This window comes from Opisthocomus hoazin, chromosome 21 (assembly GCF_030867145.1).
Source record: "Opisthocomus hoazin isolate bOpiHoa1 chromosome 21, bOpiHoa1.hap1, whole genome shotgun sequence".
Classification (NCBI taxonomy): Eukaryota; Metazoa; Chordata; class Aves; order Opisthocomiformes; family Opisthocomidae; genus Opisthocomus; species Opisthocomus hoazin.
The window spans coordinates 8,296,214-8,320,129 of record NC_134434.1 but is presented as its reverse complement, the minus strand read 5'-3'; the positions used below and the strand labels follow the sequence as shown (position 1 = coordinate 8,320,129).

The following is a 23,916-nucleotide window of genomic DNA, read 5'->3' as shown; positions in this document are numbered from 1 at the left end:
CATAGGTGACTGTCAGAAACGTGCTGTAGCTTTTCTCCCACTTTGCACAGTTCCTTTTTTGGGGCTGCTGCCTCATAAGTCCTCCCCTTGCTGGGCATAGCACTGCCTCAGCAGTAGAACCTCAGTGCACATCAGTGCTAATGACTCATTCTCTGGCAGGTTTCTTTGGACAATGTCCTGCACTTCACCCTCCCCGGGAGCTCTGGGGGTAACGAGACGTCACGGAAATACACTCTGGCAGAGCTCCGTGAACTGCAGAACAAACTGATGCTCATGTCGGTAAAGGGAGAGCAAGGCTTGGAGGTGGAGAAGTTCTCTGAGGTCAGATTTCAAACCCAGAGGGTTACTGATATTGAGCTTGGGGTTGTTTTTCACCTTGAATACCAGCTTTTAAGACTGGTTTACAGCTGAGTTGCTGGGGATGAATGGTAGCAGGCAGACAGATGTTCCCACCTCTTTGGTTCCCTGTTAAGGTGGAACTAAGCCGGAGACTGGGCAGTGGACTGGTACCCTCATCCTCTGGCTGCACTGGGGATGCTCCTGGCCAGGAGGGTTGTTGTGCTTTTTGTAGCAAGCTGGGCATTCCTTCCTGGCTTCCTGAGGATACTGCTGTTAAAAAGTCACAGAGAATCTTTTGGCACTGTAAAAGGCTTGGGACCAAAGCCTTTATTTTCATTGAAGGTCTTTCTTGTGGCTTCATGACTGGGACTTGTCTTGGTGAATCAGCTTAGGTTGTTTTATTTATCTCTGCTCTGTCCTTACACAGATCTTTTCCAATGTCCAAAGACTTGCACAGGCCTTTATAGACCTTTATTCAGCTGGGAACATGCTCTTCCGCTCCTGGCTTGCCCATGTGTATTGTTCACCCGAACGAGAATCACGTGTTCTTATAGACTTCTCTTTGGGACCGATCCCAGTGCTAGAAGGGCAAGGAGACATGGCAGCTGTGCTCCCAGGCCTCTGCAAGATAATGGAGAGTTTCCTGGAGGGTTGGAAAAGCTTCATGTATGAAAAACGACTCCAGCATTTCTACCTGAACTACTACACTGCTGAGCAGCTGGTCTATTTGTGCACAGAACTGGGGCAGGGGATGCCCAGCCAGGATGCCCTGATGATGCTTTCGTTCCTAAAACACAACTGCACCGAGCGGGATGTCCTCAGAGTCTCCGGGAGTGAGCTGCCTCCCAGCTCAAGGCAGGCTATTTCTGACTTCCAAGTGATGCTGGACGGGGAGAAGGATCTGACTGCGCAGCTGGAGTGCATCTGGGACTGCTACATGAACAACATGGGCTCGCTCCTTCCAAACTGCCTGGATATTGATACGCTTGGTGGGTGGCTGAAGAGTCTGGCCGGCTGGGAGAGCGAGCAGGTTACACGAGACTTTCCAAGGGATCTTCTGTATGTTGGTCAGCCCAACCTCATCACGTGCCCTCGCTCTGAGGTGCTCGCGTCTGCTCTGGCTATTTACATGAACAGCCCCAACCAGCCCCTTCCCACTTTTGATGAAGTTCTCCTGTGCACTCCTCAGACCACTGCTGAGCAAGTGGGGCTCTTCCTCAGGAGGTGCTTCATTCCCTGCAGCGGAGGAGAGAAAATCTACACCATGCTGTATGCCGATGAGCTGAGTTACGATGTCAGCTGCAGAGCAGAGGACCTGTTCCAGCACCTGCAGCACTACAACAGCACCTATCGCCTCATCATTCTGTGCAACTGCGAGAGGGAGCACAGCTACATCCCTTCTGTCTTCAGCCAGTACAAAGTGCACATGATACCGCAGAGGCCACTAGCTGAAATCCAGCGATACCTTCAGCACCACTACAGAGTTGCTCAGCCTTCAAGCTCAGCTGCTTCTGTGTTCAAGGACAACATGTGTGTTGGGATTGTGTCCTCCAAAAGAGCTGGCGTGGGTAAGATGTCACATGCAAAGTGGGATCTGCTGAGTGTTAAAAACAAGTGGGGTTCACCTTGCCAGGTTTCCTGCCCAAGTCATAAGCATCTAGTCAAAAAGAATGATTCAGACTACAGTCAGTGGAGTGAGGTGAGGGCTGTGAGAGCTGTGTGCCGGAGACAGGCATCCCTAGAGATGGTTTGTCTTGCTAATCCGACTTCTGTCTCTTTCTGCTGACTAACATCATTAACATAAACTAGCTAGCTAATGCTGGGTAAGATGAATCTGACCTCCAGCCAACCACAAACAAACCCAGGTCATTGGCATTGCCCGAATGATGGCAAAATTAGTTTCTACAGGATAAGACAGGAAACTGAAGGGTGCTTTTATCTTTGACAACAGCACTTTTTACGCCCCCCTCACCTTTTGACTTTCGAAACAACCACACAATAGAATAGCTATTCTGTTATTCTGTTAGCTACAGCCTTTCTCAGGCCCTCTAAGCAAAACAAGCCATGTGGATAATGACAGCCTTCCGTGACCAACAGCAGCAATGGCTTTGGTTCCAGGCTGCAGCTGCTCTAACCAGATTTAGGCTTTCTTCTTCTGGAATGCCTTTTAGAAAGGTTGAGAGATCTCAGAGGGCAGGGTACGTACTTAAGCATTTGACTTCTTGCTATTATGACTTTAATGTGATGTATTAGATATTGATGCCTTTAATTCTTTCGGTGTTTTTTGTGATAACAGGGAAATCTTTATATGTGAAGAGGCTACATGAGAGACTGCAGGAAGAGCAGCCTTATTATACAGGACTTCTGAAAACCATCAGACTAGTTGAGCCAGAAGTGGATGAAGATAAAGTGCTAAAATCTCTTCTGCCTTTTCTGAAGAGAAAACACCAGACAAAGCCCATGATATTCCATTTTGATATCACCTCTTCAGTACGTACATCCTCCCACAGCTGCCTTGTCCTAGAAGTTCTGTGTGGATCCTTGCAGAATTTGTTTCTTTAAAGCTTTTGTTTCTTAGTAAGCCATTTCATTAGGATGTGTTGTCTAATTATTGTGTAAGAAAGTAACGTGAAGAACTCTTTACCGTCAAGGTGGCTGAACTCTAGAACCAGGCTGCCCAGAGAAGCTGTAGAGTCTCTGACCTTGGAGATATTAAAAACCTGACTGGACGTGGTCTTGGGCAACCAGCTCCAGCTGAGCCTGCTTTGAGCAGGGGGGATTAGACAAGATGATCTCCAGAGATCCTTTCCACCCTCAACTGTTCTATGATTCTGTGAAGTTATGATGAGTAAATAAAGAGAAAATGCTTTTGTGTCTTTTCTTGTGATAGGTACAAAGTGGAATTCCAGAGTTTCTGTTCAAGCTGTTGGTTTTGCAGTATCTGACAGATAATAATGGACATATGTGGCTACGACAGAAGCACCACTTGTATATCATTGAAATCCTTGAGGTATCACCAGTGCCAAAGAAAGCAGCAAGACACGTACGTGCACAGCAATACTTGATTTCTTGGAATTTCTCAGTCATTTTGCACATATGTTTGTATATAGATGCACAGGAGTTGCAGAGACTGTAACTGTAAACGCAGCATAGGAATCCCCTGTTTGTGTCCGGGGATGCACCTCCATTACAAAGTGGTGTCCCTGATGTTGTACCAAGCGATATTAAAACTAGACAGTAAATGATACCTGCTGTGGCTTTCTTGGGTTGGTAATTTATCAAGGTCTGTTAGTCCAAGCCTCGGTGGCCCCACTGTAGCATTTACAGGAAACATAAAAATACGAGATCTAATTGTCCTCATGTTACTTTGCATGTTTGAAAGCAATAGAATATTTATATGCAGCTATAAGAACAGAGTGTAGAAGTAACAGGGATAAATAACATTTTCTTGGATTTAGTTTTCTTTGTGGTAGCACTGAGAAGGGGCTGGAGGTAACAAAGGACTGATGTTACAGGGAGGAGACTGTAAGAGGAAAAAGGATTAATTGTTGTGATGCCCTTTAAGTGGAAAAAGTGATGCATGGGGCAAAAAGTGTCATGGTGATGTAGGCTAGCTGCTATTATTCAGTTAGGTCTGATTTTAAGCAAGAATACTGTAAGCACAGATTAAATAAACCGAAGATTAGGGCTACAGCTTTGTGATGACGTATTTTCTCTTCCTTTATGCCAGATGTCAGCGAGTCAGAAGTATAATTTCTTTGATGTGTTCCCTAAAGTAACATGCAAATCTCCCAAGGAAGTGCTGGAAATGGAGACCCTTGGGAACCAGTCTGGGGATATTTCAGATCCAGGAATGGACGAGGAGGAATTTTGCAGTGAGGCTTTCCAGAGACCTTTCCAGTATCTGAAAAGGTTTGACCAGGGGTACAATCTGGACACATTCTGTTACGAAGTGGATTCTGTGGAAGGGAACCCAGCAGAGTGCCTGCAGCAGTTCCTCCTGCACTGTGGCATCATGGATCCCTCCTGGTCAGAACTCCGAAACTTCACGTGGTTTCTCAACATCCAGTTGAGGGACTGTGAAGCTTCTGTCTTTTGCAACCCTGACTTTTTCCAGGATACTTTGCAAGGTTTCAAAAACTTTGTTGTTACCTTCATGATTTTAATGGCAAGGGATTTTGCGACACCCTCCCTAAACATTTCTGATGAAAGTTCAGGCAGGCAGTCCTCCAGCTTGGACAACATTGCAGAAGATGATCTTCTTCCTTTCCGCATTCGGAAAAAGTGGGAGTCTGAGCCTCATCCATATTTGTTTTTCAATGAAGATCGTGTGTCCATGACATTCATCGGTTTCCACTTTCAGCCTAATTGCAGTGGTGGTGTTGATGTCATTAATCCTTTGAATGGCAACATTATCAAGAAAAATGTCATGACTTCGCGGCTGTACAAGGGCTTGTTACTGCAAAGAGTGCCCTTCAATGTTCAGTTTGATCAGCTGCCTCGTCATGAGAAGCTGGAGAAACTTTGCATGGTTTTGGGAATCCCCTGGGTAACAGACCCTGATGAGACATACGAACTCACGACAGACAATGTGCTAAAAATCTTGGCTATCGAGATGCGATTCAGATGCAACATCCCAGTTGTCATCATGGGAGAAACAGGCTGTGGGAAAACCAGACTTATAAAGTTTCTGTGCAAGTTACGCAGAAGCTGTGTAGAGGTAGAGAACATGAAGCTTGTAAAAGTTCATGGAGGTACTACTGCAGAGATGATATATACCAGGATCAAAGAAGCAGAAGCTCTTGCTAAAACCAATAAGGAGCAGCACGGGTTGGACACAGTCCTCTTTTTCGATGAAGCCAACACAACAGAGGCCATAAGCAGCATCAAGGAAGTTCTGTGTGACCACACAGTACAGGGGAAGCCTTTGGTCTCTTGCTCTGGCTTGCAGATCATAGCAGCCTGCAACCCTTATCGTAAGCACACACTGAAGATGATTCAGCGCTTGGAATTAGCTGGGCTGGGCTACCGTGTCAAAGCAGATGAGACGAAGGATAAGCTTGGATCAATTCCACTGAGACAGCTTGTGTACCGGGTCCATGCGCTCCCACCCAGCATGATCCCATTGGTGTGGGATTTTGGGCAGCTGAACAACTTAACTGAAAAACTGTATATACAACAGATTGTACAGAGAGCTACTGAACACGTCCCAATGAGGCAGTCTGAAGCAGAGGTAATTACAGAAGTGCTTTTTGCTTCCCAGAAATACATGAGGCAGAGGGACGATGAATGCGGCTTTGTCAGCTTGCGGGACGTGGAACGCTGCATGGAAGTTTTCAAGTGGTTTCACAAGCGCAGTGAACTACTGCTGAGAGAACTGGAGAAGTACCTTGCCGAGAAGAGAGCTCCAAAGAGCACCGCTGAGAGAAACACCGTTATCTGGTCCTTAGTGCTGGCAGTCGGGGTCTGCTATCATGCATCCTTGGAAAAGAAGGAGGCATATAGAAGTGCTATCAGCCAGGTCCTTCCAAAACCTTATGATACCCAGAAAAAGATTTTAGAAGAAATCTCCCTGATGCAGGAGTTATTCCTGAGTGGTGTGCACCTCCGAGATACCATAGCACGAAACTTGGCCTTGAAGGAAAATGTCTTTATGATGGTCATCTGCATTGAGTTGAAAATCCCTCTCTTTCTTGTTGGGAAGCCTGGGAGCTCCAAATCTCTTGCGAAGACCATTGTGGCCGATGCTATGCAGGGCCAAGCAGCTCATTCGGATTTGTTCAAGAACCTGAAGCAGATCCATCTAGTGTCTTTCCAGTGCAGCCCTCTCTCCACTCCAGAGGGAATCATAGGCACTTTCAAGCACTGTGCTCGATTCCAGGAAGGGAAGAACTTGGAGGAGTATGTCTCGGTGGTGGTTTTGGATGAGATTGGGCTGGCAGAAGACTCTCCCAAAATGCCTTTGAAGACTTTGCATCCACTTTTGGAAGATGGCTGCATAGATGATGTCCCCCTTCCTCACAAAAAGGTTGGCTTCGTCGGGATTTCCAACTGGGCGTTGGATCCTGCTAAAATGAATCGAGGCATCTTTGTCTCACGTGGTGACCCCAGCAAAGAGGAGCTCATAGAAAGTGCGAAGGGGATTTGTTGCTCAGCACGAGGGGCTTTGCAGAAGGTCGAACAGTATTTTTATCACTTTGCAGATGCATATGAAAATATTTGCAAGGCCCAAGACAGGGAGTTCTTTGGTCTGCGTGACTACTACAGCCTCATAAAGATGTTTTTTGCCTTAGCTAAGAGCTCCAAAAGTGAGCCGACACCTCAAGACATAGCTGAAGTTGTTCTTCGTAACTTTGGTGGCAAAGATGATGTCAATGCCTTGGAAATATTCACCTCGCAGTTACCAGAAAAAGGAGAAATACATGCTCGTGATATCAGCAGAATTGAGCTGGTACGACAAAACATTTACAGCAGTGGTCAGGATGGTGATTGCAGGTACCTGCTTGTGTTGACTGAGAATTATGCAGCACTGCCAATCCTCCAGCAAGCTTTTTTTACTGCCCGGCAACAGCCAGAAATTATTTTTGGCTCCAGTTTCCCTAAGGACCAAGAGTATACCCAGATATGCAGGAACATCAACCGTGTGAAGGTCTGCATGGAAACCGGCCAAATGGTTGTGCTCCTCAACTTGCAAAACCTTTATGAAAGCCTCTATGATGCCCTCAATCAGTACTATGTGTACCTTGCTGACCAGAAGTATGTGGATCTGGGGCTGGGCACCCACCGGGTGAAGTGCCGAGTGCACCCGAAGTTCCGTTTGATAGTCATCGAGGAGAAAGATGTGGTATATAAGCACTTTCCCATCCCACTGATCAACAGGCTGGAAAAGCACTACTTGGATATCAGTACTGTCCTGGACAAGGGGCAAAGAGAAACAGTGGCAGAGCTGAAGAAGTGGGTGCAGGAGTTCGCTGCAGCCAATACAGAAGAGCACTTCATAAGCAAGCAGAAATACAGCCCTTCTGATGTGTTTGTGGGCTACCACTCCAATACCTGTGCCTCAGTGGTCCTGCAGACGATGGAAAGGCTGAAACCAGAGTGTGCTCCTAGTGAGCTCGTGTCCTGCGTGAAGAGAGAAGCGCAGCTGGCGCTGCTGAACTGCGCCACGCCGGACTCCGTCCTCCGCCTCTGCAGCTCGATGGCTTTGTTCACGGCAGATTCTCCAGCCAATGTATACTTCAAGCAGCAGCAACACATGTCTTTTGCAGACTTCCTCCGAGCCCACATCCGCGCTGGCTCTGGGTACCAAACGGTCTTTACGGAGGTGAGTATCTTGCAGCATCCTCTCAAAACCCTCCCAGCCTGCACTGAGGTTTTTGGGTTGTGCTGCTGGGGCTGCACTGTGGCTGCACCCGCGTCGACTTGATAGCAGCCTTGCTGCTTCGTGCCCAGATGGGCAGAGGTGGGTAGCTCAGCAGGTGTGCTGTTGCATCCAGAAGAATCCAACACCTCCACTACGTATGAAGTGGTATTTGATGCTCCCTGGCAAGTGGGGATTTTAAGTGAGTTTGGGCAGCTGATGCATCTCTTTACTTTGAAAGTAGTTCTGTCTCCGTGAACACGGCCAGCAAAACAGGCTACTGGCTGCAGAAAAAGTCATCCAGAGCCTTTGAACTCTTTTCTTTGTGTCTGCCTCTGGTCTTGAAGGCACAAAAGATTTTAAGCCAGCTGAGCCACGAGTGGCCAGATATTTCATGGGCCATTAATGGGATAGCTCTGGTTTACTTTTGCCTAGTACCAAAACTAAAGAACTTCAGCTGAGACTGCCTGGAGAATTTCTCCCTCTCCTGCCTGACATGGAAACCACGTGCTTTCTCTTGGGGCTGGACTTGCTGCTCCCTGAGACTGCTGCGGGGAAAGCAGCCTAGCAGGGAAGGCACGCGGTGGGGCTTCACGAGGAGGTTCTCAAAGCCTTGACTGCCCCTTTGCAGCTGTTCCGCTGCGCCGTCTCTGGCTGCCCCGTCTCTGGCAGCACCAAGAGTCATTGTGTCCGGCTACCCAGCAGTGGCCCCGGGTTGGTGTAACAGCCCATGTTGACCCTTTGCCTACTGGCAGGGCCAATAAATGTTTTTTTGGGGTGCAGGCCAGTTCTGCAGCAAGTTAGCAGTGTCTGGGAGCACAGATGAGTAAGTCTGTACTGCCGTCCTGCTGCATTCCTGAGCAAAGAGCAAACCTGCGTCTTGCACTCCCAGGTCACCACCTTCTCGAGGCTCCTCACCAGTGCTGATGCCGCTTGCCTGGAGAGAGAAGTGCAGGGTAGAGCGCAAAGGCCTCAGATCCTGTTACTGCAGCAGTTTGACACAGAGTACTCGTTCCTGAAGGGCATCCGGTGAGTCTGGTTTTGCAGGATGCTGCTCTGAACAGACTGTTGTCTGGGTGGAAGATGCGTGGGCAGAACATTTAGAGTAGCACATATGGAACAGGGAGGCAAGAGGCCGTGCTGTGCTGAACAGTGGACTGGCTCGGTGCAAACTGTATTAGCTCCATCATGCTGAGGTGGGTTTTTGAAGTTACACTGTCCCTAGGATGGGTGTTTTAATCTCTCCTTCTACCTGCAGCAGCCAAAGCTGATGTGAACTGACTGCTTCTACAGTCTTTAATGTTTTGGTTTTGTACTTTGTGACTACTTTTAAATTCCCTTTTGCTCTTCAGAGATTTCCTTGATGCCACATCAGGAAATAAAGTCCTTATTATTCAGACAGACTTTGAAGATGGCTCTCAAAATGCCCAGCTCATCGCCTCAGCCAAGTAAGTCAAGTGTGAAGTGGTTCCCAGCTAACTGTTCTGCGAGGTGACTCCTTGCCGCTCTTTGATCGTTAGTGCTGTTTTGGGGATTTCAGAATCAGGGATGCGTAATCCTCTGTTTATTCTGTAGCTGAATTAATCCAGAAGAAATAACTGTATTTCAAGTAATGATTCATAACCCAAGTCAAAATAAACTAAGATGGGTCAAATTACCAGATAATCCCCTTTGAAGTGTGAATTCTTGCCATTGGCTGCGGAAGTGCTGAAGAGCTGAGGACCAGGGGCATCACTCGAGGCGTAGCTCGAGGTGGTGGGCTCAGCACAGCCAGCTGGGAGGAAGCGGTGAGCGAGTCACTTATGTCTGTATGGGGGGACAATGTGCCCTCTCTTACGCAGGAAGGCCTGGCGGCCGTGAACTTTAGTCTGTCTTTGATCTGTCAACAGCATTTCCTCTTTGTTGCAGATACGCTGTTGTTAATGAACTCAACAAGGTGGACCTGGGAGAAGTGTCTGTCTTTGTTTACTTTATTATGAAGCTTTCCCGGGTGGAAGGAGGAACGTCTTACGTGGGATTCCATGGAGGTGGGTCTGGCCATCTGTTGCTCCTCACTCGGCAACTGGCTTCAGGCAAACACTCCAGAGCAACATTTCTCTTGTTCACCTTCCTTTTTAATGCTCAAAATGTGGAATCGGTGTGTCCTGTGGGTTGTCAGAGCTGCTTCCCTTACCCGCGGGGACTGCCCCTTGGAGTCCTAGCCTCCTCTGTCAGAGCACCTTGCTTGCCCACTGACAGATGAGTCCTTTCTCTAGTCAGCTGGAGAGCAGCAAAGAAACGCGATGCTAACTGCATTGGCATATTTTTTTGTGTCCTCTGCCTTTAGGACTGTGGCAGTCAGTGCATATCGACGATCTCCGCAGATCCAAAGACATGGTCTCCGATATGACTGCCCTGCAGAACCTCACCATCAGCCAGGTGTTCTGTGAGGATCTGGGTAAAACCAAAGGTGAGCTGCACACTGGCTGTGCCAGCCAGTGCTGTTGATGTGCTGGTGGGGAGGAGGGGGGAGACGCAGCCCCAGACTCGGTGCTAGTGGAAATTCTGCCTGGTACAACATAGCTAAGGATTTTCTCTGCTCAGCACCTGTTTTTTGTGGGGGGTCACAACACGGTTACCAACTTGTATTTGTATTTAGTTTGTTACTGCAACTTTGGGTTATCAAATAAGTTAAAAGAAAAAGGGAAAACTACCAAACTGACAAAAACGGGATATTTGCACTGCTCAACACCCCGAGTTCTCTGTCTCAGCACGGGAGGCAGCAGATGCTGCATGGCAGAGACCACTGACAAGGGGTCGTTCCAGAGAATATCTCACTTGCACGAGTCTCGATCTGTTCACCTGAACCTGTAGGAAGGTTAGAAAAGACTACTTCTTTCCCCTCAGTGTTTTCTTACACTTTTTCTTTTCACCATGCTGCTGTACAGGATTCTGGTAGAGCCTAGTGTGTTAGCTCCGAGCATCGCATTTTTTCCAGTTCTTGCTGGATGAAGCTGGACAGCCCTAGCAGCCGTAGCTGTGTTTAGAGGGGTGGATCTTGGCTACTCATGCAGGTGTCATGGATCTCTGACAGACATTCTGCACCTCTGGGATGCAGTTGCTAAATAAACTCTTACATGACTAATGCAGAAGTGTACTGCTTCTTTCTAATAAAAGTTCTACACCTTAGTTGTAGCTCTGCCTGTGAATGGAGAACAGGAGGAAAACGAGGTGGAGGTTGAAACACCAGTGCCAGCTGCAGAGCACTGTGAGGTCAGTTCACAATACATTTGTTTGCTTCTCGGCTGTCAATATGGCTTTCAACTCTTCGTCATCCATAGGCGCAACACAGCTTTTGCATCCCCATTCACTTGAAATCCATCAGGAATATTATTTGCATCATGCATGTTAATGGTCAGGCACAAATTCCTCCCCCCTCAGCCCAATCGAAATCAGCATCATTAAAGCAGTAAAACCATTCTAAGGATGCTCTAATTCCTTAGTCATTTCAGGCTGCCAATTTTTAGAAATCACTTTTAAAAGCATCTGTGGTGTTTCTATATCGTGAAGCTGAGAACTGTGGTTCTGAGCCTGCCCCTCCAGCTGTTCGTGCTTTCTGGCTGAGTCGTGCGTTTGACGCCGTGCTGGAGTTGGCTGTGGACCTTGCTGTGCTGCAGCCATGTTATGACTGGCTCATGGTCCCCTGACAGCTTTAGCTGGAGGATGCCCAGTACGAGGGTGACGGCCTGTGGCTTTTGCCCCTCTAGTGCCTCAGCTTCTCCCAGGAAGGGCATATTTTCCCTAGTCATGTTTATCATTTCCACTTTTTCCCCTGAACTGCTGTAGGAGTTCTTGTCTTAATACAAGCGCTGTGTTGCATGCCAGTTTGAAAGGGCCACAGAAGTTGCATTGTGTACTTAAAAGCAAAAGAAGAACTTAGATTTGCAGCCTGAGATGAGAGGAAAACTGGGAGATGGGATGCCAGGAGGACAGGCCCTTTCTAGAGAGCACTATAATTGTTTTAAGAGGGATGTGCTGGGGGCAAGGGTGTAAAACTGAAGAGTAGTGAACTTCTTTCATGCTGTTCCTGGGAAGGGTGAAATCCTGGACACCACTGTACTCCTGAGGACCTGTGTACAAAGTGCTGTGGGGATGTTACGGGACCAAAATGAAGATCTTAGTCGAAGCAGAATTCGAATTAAAATTCTCCTTGGCCTTCTATCCAAAGAGGATGACTTGAAAGGTATGTGCTCCCTGGCTGCAGCAGGTAGTGTCCCTGAACATCTGGGGGACCACCAATATATGTAAAGTTAATTCACTGGGGACCCAAAGGTCGGTGGTGCTTGCTGTGGTGTAGACAAGGTGGATCTCCCAAGCAATCTCCCAAGAGTGTATGTGTCTGTGCTCCAATCTGTTGCTCCTTTAATGGCTGTAGGGCTTTCCCTGGAGCTCAGGTCATGGCTTCTTTCTCTGGCTGTGCTAGCTCTGGTGGCTGTTTTATTCCCGGCTGGTTGACTATTGAAACAATTGTAAAATGCTGTGCTTGGTGTGATATTTGGATTTGGATCCAATGCCAATAGAAGAGAAAATACAAGTTCCTTGTTGTTTTCTAGCCTCCTTCCTGAAGATAACAAAGGCTCGTCTCTCCAACCTTTTGAGGAAGCAAGAAGAAAATTCCCTTCACCCAAAAAACTGGGTGCTTCGGGAGGCTTCCAACCTCAGTGCTCTCCAGGAGGCAGGCACCTTCAGGTGGGGACAGCAGCAATATCTTGTAACCTGCAGGCTTCTAAGAAAAGTCTGCAAATGGCAGCTGTGCAGCAGAGACAGCAGTTTTGTATAATCTGAATATCTGCAGTGTCAGTCTCCAGTCTGTGCTGGAAACTCTCTGAAAACAGTTTTGTCCTCTCCTGACTCCTGAGAGAGGGTGACTTACAGCTGAACAGGCTGTACTGGGACAGGAGTGCACGAATGCACAAGTGCTTTCAGTGGAACAGTGGGATTACAGGTGAGCCAGGAGCGAGAGAAGCGTAGGGTTTTTAGTTGGTGGTGTTTTTTCCGCTTAAAGGTAGGATTGGGAGTTTTTCCACATGCAAATGTCAGCAGTTTTTCAGGACAACCACCTCTGGATTCGTGGATATTGTTGCTCACCTTCTCTCTGGGTTTCCCGGTCTCTTTCTGTCCCCAAAGGCACACGTTGTGGAAGCGAGTCCAGAGCGTGATCACTCCATTCCTGGCTCTCCTGATTGCTGTCATAGACAGAAATGGCAATCTGGACCTGTTGGTCAGGCCGACAGCTGAGTGGGTGACAAACCTGTGGATGTTCATCTTCAGTGATACAAAACTTCTGACTGTCCCTTACGGTGTGGCTAAGAACAGGTGAGCCACTGGGGAGAGCAGCAGCAGGGCTTGGCTGGCAGCTCCAAGACCAGTCCAGTGCTGGTTTGAAATCCGTGTAGGAGATTAATGCTGTTGGTTTGCCCCTCTGCCGGACCGAAGGCAGCAAGGCAGTTCTCAGTGACTTCAGAAGTCTGCTCTTTCATAGAATGGTTTGGGTGGGAAGGGACCTTTCAAGGCCACCCAGCCCAACCCCGTGCCGTGGGCAGGGCCCTCTCCAACTGGATCCGGTTGCTCAGAGCCCTGACCAACCTGGCCTGGAATGCTCCCAGGGATGGGGCATCTCCCACCTCTCTGGGCAACCTGGGCCAGGGTTTCACCACCCTCGGTGTAAAAAATTTCTTCCTTATATCCAGTCTGAATCTTCCCCCCTTTCAGTTTAAAACAAGTCCCCCTTGTCCTGTCATAATAGACCCTGCTTAAAAAGTTTATCCCCATCTTTCTTATAAACCTCCTTTAAGTACTGGCAGGCTGCTCTGAGGTCTCCCCGGAGCCTTTGCTTATCCATCTTTCTCTTGTCTTCTCTTCTTTCTGCCTTCTCCCCAGCACTCCTGCGCTTTGCTCTCTATCTCTTGGTGTGCTCACACTTCTTACCCAGCCCTTGAAGCCCACGTGAGCTGTTGTTACAGCACTTTTGCTGGGGAACGCTTACTGAGTAAGTCCTAATGCTACACAGTTGGCTGGATCTGCTGTGTTAATGAGTGCTTCAGTTCTCTCCCCTTCCCTCATCCCCTTCCAGGACTAATTTCTTGCTTTCTGCAGCTTCCCGCCTCTGTTGTCTGAATGTGTTTCCCAGGCAAAAGCCCGCTGTATTAATGACCTTTTAATCTCCTAGCTCTCAGCCAGAGATAATTCTGGTGCAGAACAACATGATGGTGTCTGCTGGTGTGGGGAATGAGCTGCCTTTCAGCTGGAGGATAAAGGAGTACTTGGATGAGATGTGGCTGGAAGCTCAATACATCCAAAACACTGAAGGTGAGAGCCTGGCTTGAGCTCGTGACGCAGAGCATCTCCATCCACCTGCCCTGTAGACTCCGGTTTGTTGCTGCCATGTCTCTACCTTTCTGTGACCCCAGAGTCACCTTCAATCCCTCTGTGCTCATATGAGCCAGCAGAGCTTTGTGCAACCAGCTTTTCTTTGTGTTTCTCATTATTTGTCTTTCTCACATATTCTGTGCCCTTGTATTCAAAATGCTGTGGAAATGCCAGGAGTTAATTACGAGATGAGACTCCTTAAATATGACACTGGTGCCTGGGCTGAGGTGGCCTGGCCTCAAATCCCTCGTTAGTGCTCTGAATGAGGGGAGTGCTGTAGGCATCAGTGATGAATTAGCTGTCAGTCTGTTTAGCACAGAAGCTGTGTCAAACCCAGCCTCCTCCTAATATTCAGCTTGTCTCTGCATTCTCATTTTCCAGACCAGTCTGAGAAGTTTGTGGATATCTTCCAGAAGACGGCACTGGGAAAATTTATCTCTGCTCTGACTGAGGAAGAAAGGCAGATGCTCTTCCAGTGCTATATCACAGACTTTATCGTCTTGACTATTGCTGTCTCCTCCCTAGAGGAGCTGCAGGTCAGTGTCTGGAACAAGAGCTGGGCACCCTTTGGGTGGAGAGAAGAGTATGACGCCTGTGAACATGCCCTTGTCTATCAGTCTTGCCGCCTTGGACAAAATCCCCTTCCGAGACAGACTAACAGCAAGGTCGCTACAAAGCAGATGCATTTGGCATTGAATGGCTGCCAAATTGCTGAGACCTTACTCAGAAAAAGTACTTCCATAGGGGGTACTTCCTATAAAAATTAACACATCATTTAAGGCTATATTTGCAAAGTACGGATTCTCTTCTTTCTGAGAATTTTGCTAGGATTTGCAGCACAAAATGAATTATACAAGTTATTTTTTAATTTCAATTTTAACTTTTTTAAACTTTCAGTGCCTGCGAATTGCATTCTTATCCTGCATAGAGGAATGGAAGGCAACATCTCCCAGAAGAGAGGAGACGGTGCCGTCCTTGCCTTGGGTCCACCTTGGATACAATCAGTTCAAGCGTCGCCTGCAGAACTTTTCGAGGATCCTGGCTGTACACCCCTGTGCGGCTGACTACCTTGTTAACCAGGAAGGATATGGAATACCACATACGGAGATGGTAGAGTCACTGCCAGGCATTTGGTGATCCTCAGCCCTAGCAGGGAGCTCTGTCTTCACTGAATTAATTAGTATTCGGTCTCCTTTTGATTTCAGCAGCAGTAAAGTGGGAAGCACGAGCTTGGTCAGGATCTGCTATGTTGTCATTCTTACTAGTGGGATTTAAAATAGTTTGCCCTGCTTTTGCATCAGTTAATAGGATGTGGTAGCGATCCGAGCCATGAGCATGAGAATTCCAGAGCTTAAGATAATCAGGTGGAACGTTATTCAGTACAACACATGCTATAGCAAACCAGATTGAGAGCACAAGGTTTGTAAATAATTCTGAAATGCAATTGTTGAGTTATATTTACACCTTGTGTGTGTGTGTGTAGGTTTTAGATGTGTTAGCTGCAATGGTATGTGCTGAAGAGCTGGAGAATCAAGTGCAGACAGCCCGTCCAGAGATCTGGCTCCAGAAGGTGAAGAGTCTTCGTATGCCCATTGAGTTTCTTTGTAAAGAGAAGGATTTACAGAGGAGTGGGAGTCGGTGCCATCAGCTGCTAAAAGAACTCGAGTACGTACCACAGATCTGCTCACAATCTTGTTCTTTTGCCTTGCTGTTAGTAAGAATATTAGTACAGGCTGAAAGCTGCTCTGGTGTTACTTTTCTCAGATGAAGACTCTGCAAACTTTTCCAGGTTCCTACTAGGCTCAATTACATACCAAGCACCAAGAACCAGATTGGTTTTTTTCCTTATCTGATGTAGATTCTCCCTCTAAATGTAGCAGTATCAGCCAGTGCATTCGAGCTGGGATCAGGGGGTATGTAAAACTTCCATTAGGTTCCTGTCAACCAGCAGTGTCTCCCCTCTTAATCCCATGTGTTGTAAAGACTGTGAGAGATTGGGAACTTCATTGCGCCTAAGACTGAGTCTTGTCTCTTGGAAGACAAGTCCAGAGAGCTATCCTGGTTTCTCACAGACCTTGTTTTGTTTAACCGAAGTGAAGAAAGTTCAGTTAATTGTGATTATTATTATTTTTTAGAATTACTTCCTATGATACAGAATTTAGAGCTGTGAGAAGGTCTTTGCAGTGGTCTTAATTCTGCTGCAGTGCTGCCTACAGGACAGTCCTATGCCATAAGCTCGCTGTGTTAGGTGCTGTTATGTGTTTTCTCCTTGACAAAAAGCAGGGCTGATAACCAAAAGGGGAAGGCACAAAGTTGCGTGAGAAGTACACAAGGGCTGTAGTGGTGAGCATGAAAAGCAGTGAGATCCTTAGGCACACCTGATACTGCACTTCCATTCATGCTCTCAGCTTGTAATGGTCCTTTTTGAAATCACGCTTTCCTTCCCACAGAGTCTGCTGGAACCGCATTTTCTCCATGTCTCTCTTTGTAGAACATGTGTTGCTTGGCATCGACACTCTGATGCCAGAATTTGAGAATTTAGTGAAAAAATATACTTTGCTTCTTGCCAAGGTAAGCAAAGATGTTCCCTGTTTGCTTCTGCTGTTTATGTGAATTTTTGTCTCGGGTACTAGAGCTGAGTCATTCAGCTTTGTCCTTTTCCTCTGCAGTGTTTTCAGCACGATTCAGACATGAAGACTCATCCAACTTTTGTTGCAGTGATGAAAGTACTGTGCGAATGTAAGAATGAAGTCAGCAACAGGCTCTACAGGTAGTGACACTGAGACAAGTCGCAGGGTCCAGTAGGAATATTGCCTGTGTTGCCAGCGTATTTCCGGGCGTCAGGCAGTGCTGCGTACAATGTAATGAAAGCCAAATGGAGAGCAATAACTTCCATTTTATTCTGCACCCTGAAGCTAAGCAGTTAGCCAGCAGGTCTTACATTACCTCCTCTTGGTCTGGCTGCTGACGAACATCTTATTAAAGGCGTTTGGTGAGACGACATTGAAGCAATTGCATTCATTGCTGTTTCTGAATTACAGATACAGCCTGATGTCATGTCCGATCTGCCTAGGAGAGCCCAAGGATCCAGTCTGCCTGCCTTGCTACCACATGTTCTGTCAGAAGTGCATCAGAATGTGGCTAGTACCAGCCCAGATGCATTGTCCATACTGCAGAGTTGCTGTGGGGGATGTTGATCTGAATGTCTCCGTGGAGCTCAGGTACTCCGCCCTGCCCAAGGTGGAAGCATTGCAGTGGGGCCAGTTACATGAGGAAATTCTGATTCGCACCTCTGAGGTTGTCACCACAAGCAGAATGGGTGCAGGGAACTCTCTTCTGCTCTTTCTGGAACTGGAACAGGTCCTGTATGTTTTCTGTTTGTTGTTTCAAAAGAAGGGAGGTTGTTGCCTTGGCCCCTGTAAGAAAACTGTAGTCACAAAACCCTGCGAAGCCAAAGCACTGTCAGTGGCTGAATCTGACAAGGGAACTGCTTGCCACCTTGGATCGCTTTGTGATAGCTTAGCAAAAACTCTCCGTAAATATATCTGGCTTCACATTGCCATTTGTGATCTTGGTTGTCAATGTGATACAGCCTTTGCAGACAACACTACTGACGTGTTGCACAAATCCAGCCCTTTGGAAAGCTGGAAAAGTGCCTCACCTTGGTCGCTCTTGCCTTGGTCTGCTTTGCTTCATCCATTACTGAAGTGGTTCTGTATTTATCCTAATGCTTTTCACCCTTCCCCCAGAGATGCCATAGCAAGAAATGCCATGTTCCGGCAGAGATGCAATAATTTCTTCATAGATGTGGTCACTACCATGTGCTTCAAGGACAATGAACCCCCTGATGCAGAGGTGATCCAAGAGCTCCTTAATCTGCTGTTTGTTCACAGAAGCCTCCTGAAAGGTTCAGGTGAGCTCACTTCATCCTGACGCTCAGCCTCGTGGAGCTGGTTCTCTTGCCACTTTCTCTCACCTGCCAAACTTGCCTTTTTCTCATCTCCACAGGTCATCCTGATACCTACACAAAATTTCTGTCCCCATTTAATGATGAGGTAGATGAAACTCCCGTTATCCGCTCAGTAATGCTGAAGCTCCTCTTGAAGTACAGGTGAGCACAGTCAGACAACTGATTGATGTTACCCTAGGAGATGGTTCAGCTTTGTTTTGCATGACCTCATCAGACGAATCTGATTGTTCTCCTCACTTCATACTATTAGCTCAATTTGAATCATTACAGGTGAAATTCATCCTGTGCCGTTGTATTAATTATTCAACTTGGCTGGCTTGCACGTAGCTTGTGTTGAAGTACCTAACTGGTCTTTGCTGAAGATTACCTAGCTATTCTTAACCTAAACCTGTGCTGATCATGAGTGGCTCGAGTAACCTAAAGATAGCTGACAAATTGATATGCTTTAGATCAGCAAGACAATACTCCTTATCCACAGACATTTAATCAAGAATGCTCTTTTGTATGCGTACAGGTTCTTGCACGCCTCTCCATTCACACGAGCTCCTCCAGCCTCCATTCGCAGTCAGTGCACAGAAAGCCATTTCTCAAGTGTGATCATCTCCTAAACCAGATGCCTCAAATAGATCAGATGACTTACACCCTAGGAATGCTAATTTGGCATTGTTGATGATGCTAAAAGCCTAGCTCAGAGCGTGAAGCTAGGTGACATCTGGCCAAAGATGGCACACTTGCTTTGCATCTTCCAGATGGATCCAGAGTGACCCCACCTGTCACGTGGACATAGCCAGTAGCTCAGTCCTGATTTAGAACATAAGCAGTAGCCGTCAGTATTGCAGTTGTGGTAAGGGGGTGTTTCTTTCTCCTGTAGCTTCAATGAAGTGAAAAATGATGTGCAACACTACCTGTCCCGGGTAGAGCACAACGAGATCCTAGAGACAAATGATAAAAAAGAACTCTACTTGCTTTTTGTCAACTGCTTAGAGGTAAGAGTGCTGTGTAGGTAAGAGCTGGGCAATAAAACTGTTGCAGGAAGAATAAAGTCAAGAACAGAAATCCTTCTGCAATTTTAGGCAAGCTTATTGTGCATATAACTACTGCCCAACTAGAAAGCCCAAAAGGAAGATTATATTGGGTCACCTGGTCAGAATCTGCTCTCCAGTAACTAGCCTTGCTTTTCGAGGTGAGGCTTGTGTGTGTTTGCAGCACTCTTCTTTCTCCTGGACAACTTGGACGGGTGTCTGAGTGTTAAATGAGGCCCGATAAGACTCAAACTCTGACACAGGAGTGCAGCAAGCGGGGGGATTCTAGTTGCAGTAGTCCACTACTGGACTACTTTCTTGTTTTCACAGACACCGTTTTGTTTGCAGAGCTTTAGGCTATTATGCTGTTTGGGCTGTTCCCTTTCCTCCCCTTGCATAACTTCTAATGCTTTGGACAACTTTAAACAAACTTGACAGCAGGGTAGAGGTTTCATTTCTTATGTGGAGACTTCAGAGAAGTTCGAAATTTATATCCTTGCTAAAGGAAGGAAAGGCAGAGCTTGGCATCTTGGAAGATGTGATGTGTGTTTCAGCATGTGTGTGGCCAGTCAGCATGCTCATAACAATCTTGCTCAGCTACATGCTTCGGAAAAATTGGGGAAGGCTTGGGCGTATTGCTGAAGAAGGTGTTTGGTGCTGTGGCAGAGGTTTAGGATGAGCACCAGAGAGATCCCAGGGAGGAGCTAATGGCATTGGGGTAGAGGGTGCTGTGAGACACATGTAAGTTTAATGGGCTTACTGCAGTGTGGATGCGCTGGAGATGTAAAGTACCAAAGCACAGGACATCTGCTTTAAGTGGTTCAGCCACTCATGCAATATTCTGGCCTGTATTTAGGATTCTATGTGTGAAAAGTCTGAGGGCAGCCTTGGATATGAGCATATAAACTATCTGCCCGGAGACAGAGGCTTTCCAGAGAACTATCTCCCAAAGAACAATGGAGAAACTCCTCAGGAATCATCCGTGGACTATCTGCAGGCAGTAGCCAAGGTTCGCTTGTACCTGAGTAAGGCTGCAGAGCTGCTCTTCGACTTGCATGAGCGCACAGGTAAGTCTAATTATTCTGCTACCAAACGGAAATGCTGTATACAGAGCAAAGTCACCACAGGGGATGGGCTGGACACAGACAGTGCACCCGTGCTGTGCTAGAAGTGGTTTTGACTCATGGCCAAGAATGAGCGCATCAGCTTTTTTCTTTTCTATTTCCTTAGGAGGGTCAGTCATTATTTGTCCTCTTTAGCACGTATTAGAAGTGCTTTATAACTCGTAGCAAGGCTGTGCCAGTGAACCCCTAGGGTGTAGTTATACAGCAGTTGCGCCTTTATTTTATCCTCCAGATGCTAACAATGAAATTTTCTTTTGGACCAACTAGATTGAACTTGAATAAACTAATCGAGTATAAATGATGCCTCAGATACACGACTGTTGTAAGGCTTATTGTTTTATATGAATGAGAGTTCTGCGCAGGTAAAAAGGATGAAGAGATACTTCCAAAAAAATGAGCAAAAGAAGTTTTGAGCTAATTTGCTGACCCAATAAAGGAGAACAGTGTGTGGAGAGTCTCAGAAACTTACACAGTCTAAAGCATCAAAGTGCGGTAACGTAACTAGTTCCAAGGGACTGCAGTGTCCAGCCCTTCCATCGAGGATGTCAGGCTAGCAAAACGCATCCCAGGAGGTCGTTCTTGGGATGTACCATCACCTTGGCAGTTGAGACAATGGAAAGCTGTTCCTAAGCAAGATTGAAGAGCTCTGAGAATGAATTACCGGTAAATGAGACAACTTCTCCCTGAGAAAAGGAAGTGGAAGCAGAATATGTCAGCCCCTGTCAAAGAAATGAATCACTGCCTAAAATCCGACTGAGGAAACACTCTAGATAAGCATCTGAGGAAAAGAGGGCTCTCAAGCTCTCCTGTGTAGTTAGTCAGTACTGTGTAGTTAGTCAGTAAAAGGAGCTTCGTGCTACAGCTAGTGCTGACAGAAAAGTTTTACAAGGTAGGATATGGTTTTACATTTTTTTTCTCTTTCTTTTTTTCCCTCTAGAGCAAGACCAGGTAGAGGAGAAGCAGCATTACCTGGAAAATGTGAGGGTGTTCTGTAGCCTCACCAAGAACAACTGGCATCGTGTTTACCTAGTCCGGAAAATTGCTAGTCAGTATGGGATAGAATTTGCTCAGAAGCTTGTCACAGAGACACAATTTAACTGGGTGTTCCCAGTGGAAATTCTGCAACAGGTAAAGAGGTGTCTCCTTGGAGATGGCTCTGGTCTCCTCTTAGTCTCCAGTTTGTGCTTCTTTGGGGCATTTCTACTGTTGCTTGGCCCTTGGGGGACTCACCACAGTGGGAGTGGTTGTGAAGATGATTTATCCTCGCTCTCTATTGACTAGAGTCTCTTACGGCAGTGAGAAGCCATTTGGGTTGCCACGCCTGCCGGCTGTCTCTTTGTGAAGGCTGAAATGCCACAGCTGTTGGGAGGAAGAGGAGATTGTGCCTTGTGCAGGGGCTGGTTAATGTCCCCAGTGCTCACCATGGGCTTTTCCCTTTGTAGGTACGGAACAGCCAGTCTAATCACATCGATCGTTACCTGACGTGTGGCGAGAATTACAGAGTCCTGCGTGATGCTGTGGGGAAAGCCATGATTGAGTGTCAGATCGAGGGTCTTCTAGAGGCAGAGAAGGTAGGGCACACTCTCCTCGATGTAATCCTATTGTGGGTTCTGGATGGCCAGTGTTTAAGCTTTGTGTGGTCCTGTTGGCAGCACCTCTTCCAGTGGAGATGCCTGGGTTGCATTTGCTTGGAAGTTATGGTGGCTTGTCCTGGCAGGCACACAGATATTTGCTTTGCTTTCTCACCTGTGTTCTAGCATATGTAACTCTGAGGTTATTTCTGCTGGTTGCCTCATCTTGCTTTTTTCCCATTGTAATCTGTCGCAGCAGTTTGTGTTACAGTAAGGAATACAGGCACCTCGTAGCCAACTGACTGGAGAGTAGGCAGATATTCAAAGAAGCTTTATGCCCCCTCCCTGCCTGCCCATATCTGCCTAGCCTTGTGTCTTGCCATGCCAAAATCAAGCAGGTGATTTCTGTGTAATTGCAGCCTTTTTCCAATATGTACTTGGTATATGAGAATCTTCAGGAAGAAGTTTGCAAGCAATGTGCCTTTGAATGTCCCTGTGCCATCTATTTTTTTTTTTTCCACTTTCGTGTTGATTTGATTCGGAGGCAGGCATGTACAGGTTGCTGCCTGGTAAGATTGCAATTCCAACTGGATGTTAGAAGAATAAAATACTGGAGAGCTTTCTGGTGTAAAACCCTCAATCAGCTGGAGTGTTGTCAGATTACTCATTTATTTATGGCTTGAACAGCCATTTCTGGACTATGCCCTTTCATGGGTGGGGAGAGCTTTACCACAGAGCTGCTGAAGCCTGCATATCCAGTAACCAGCTGAGACCTTGTCAAACTTCAGCTGTGACAACTACTGCCTCTTCGCCACCGTATCATCAGTCCTTCTTTTCTAGGCATCCAGCAGCTCCTCGGCTGTACAGCCTGTCCATCTGCTCCTGGCTATTTTCAGAGAGGTCACTGCCCTGTATGGCGCGAGCGACTCAAGTCTTCATCCCAAACAGCAGGTAGGATACTTCACTTTGGAAGCTCGTGACAAACATGCTTCATTGATAAGGATGAATGAGACTTGGGAAGAGCCTTTTGTTCTTCTGCCCTAGATATGGTTACGTCCTGATCAGAGCAGAATGGAAGTGTTTTCAAAGCAGGGGCAACATAGCATGAGAAGCAGCTGATAGTCCTCTCCAACTGGTGGGCAGTAGCATGCTGATTTTATTTCTTTTACATATGTGCTTTCAGCAAACAGATGCTATGACTGGGTTCATCCAGAGCTCCCAGGCCCTCAGTTCTCCAGACTTGCAGCACTTTGCAACTTCTCTTGTGATGAATGCCCTGCCATCTCTGACAGTGGATCCCCAAAGTTTCAGCCGCAATGGAGCACTGATTGAAATGGCCGTTCATACCGCAGCTGTCTTGCTGTGTGGGCAGAACCCTGTCCTGCAGCCCCTGCAGAATCTGGCGTTCTGTCCGCACACCATGGAGGTAAAGAGATTTAACTCGGGTGGCAATTCAGCACACTGCGAGTTCTTGCATGTACCTGCTGGATGGCTATTTCAGTGTTGGGATTAATTAGTGCAACAACAAGCTCTGGACTGGTACCTTTTTAAGGTACCTCTGCATCCTGAGCAGTACCAGGCAAATACTTTTGCTGATGTTTGAGAGCAAGTCCAAAAGCAGCTGGCAGGTCAGACTGTGGAGACCCGTGTGCTCTAGAGGATAATGGCTTAGGGAGCTCTAGGCTGAGTCAGGGTGGAGGGATCTGCTGCTCTACTTCTGGCTAACCAAGGCGTAAGGAAATGGGCTGGTACACACCAGGGTGCATGAGGCCACCCCAAGAGGAATCCAGTTCAGGATCTCTAGAGAGTACACATGCAAGTCTTAACAATATTGGTAGTTCTTAAGAGTGGATTTTCAAAGGCAGAATTTGAAAACTTGCATGTACATCATCTGTATGACCTCTGCTTTCAGATATCTCTTGTTCCCCATCATGAATAAGGAACCAGTGAGCAATTGCTACAGAAAAGAACTGATTTATATATTCATTTGTCACCTTTTTTTCTTTTTCCTCCTTAGCACTCTTTTCTGCCTACCATGCCAGAAGATGTAACGGCTCAGGCGAGAGCCTGGCAAGGGATGGCCACTCTCCGCTGGTACAGTAAGTGCTCTTGCCTGACTGTG

General features: G+C 47.0%; 1 protein-coding gene across 4 annotated transcripts in view; it reads left to right on the top strand.

Annotated features, from left to right (window-relative positions):
• RNF213 (ring finger protein 213) overlaps nt 1–23,916 on the top strand; it is a 54,793-nt gene that overhangs the window by 21,457 nt on the left and 9,420 nt on the right. For all 4 annotated transcript variants that reach the window (XM_075440579.1, XM_075440581.1, XM_075440578.1 and 1 more), the window contains exons 26-54: nt 160–321; nt 767–1,907; nt 2,636–2,829; nt 3,230–3,382; nt 4,070–7,663; nt 8,592–8,728; nt 9,052–9,147; nt 9,608–9,726; nt 10,026–10,148; nt 10,869–10,951; nt 11,774–11,921; nt 12,292–12,427; nt 12,866–13,054; nt 13,908–14,047; nt 14,489–14,643; nt 15,005–15,217; nt 15,591–15,772; nt 16,558–16,678; nt 16,777–16,877; nt 17,149–17,328; nt 17,857–18,020; nt 18,116–18,218; nt 18,949–19,063; nt 19,956–20,166; nt 21,161–21,351; nt 21,666–21,794; nt 22,635–22,745; nt 22,978–23,220; nt 23,812–23,893. In XM_075440579.1, the coding sequence (XP_075296694.1) occupies nt 160–321; nt 767–1,907; nt 2,636–2,829; nt 3,230–3,382; nt 4,070–7,663; nt 8,592–8,728; nt 9,052–9,147; nt 9,608–9,726; nt 10,026–10,148; nt 10,869–10,951; nt 11,774–11,921; nt 12,292–12,427; nt 12,866–13,054; nt 13,908–14,047; nt 14,489–14,643; nt 15,005–15,217; nt 15,591–15,772; nt 16,558–16,678; nt 16,777–16,877; nt 17,149–17,328; nt 17,857–18,020; nt 18,116–18,218; nt 18,949–19,063; nt 19,956–20,166; nt 21,161–21,351; nt 21,666–21,794; nt 22,635–22,745; nt 22,978–23,220; nt 23,812–23,893 (8,716 nt within the window). The remainder of the gene's footprint in view (nt 1–159; nt 322–766; nt 1,908–2,635; nt 2,830–3,229; nt 3,383–4,069; nt 7,664–8,591; nt 8,729–9,051; nt 9,148–9,607; nt 9,727–10,025; nt 10,149–10,868; nt 10,952–11,773; nt 11,922–12,291; nt 12,428–12,865; nt 13,055–13,907; nt 14,048–14,488; nt 14,644–15,004; nt 15,218–15,590; nt 15,773–16,557; nt 16,679–16,776; nt 16,878–17,148; nt 17,329–17,856; nt 18,021–18,115; nt 18,219–18,948; nt 19,064–19,955; nt 20,167–21,160; nt 21,352–21,665; nt 21,795–22,634; nt 22,746–22,977; nt 23,221–23,811; nt 23,894–23,916) is intronic.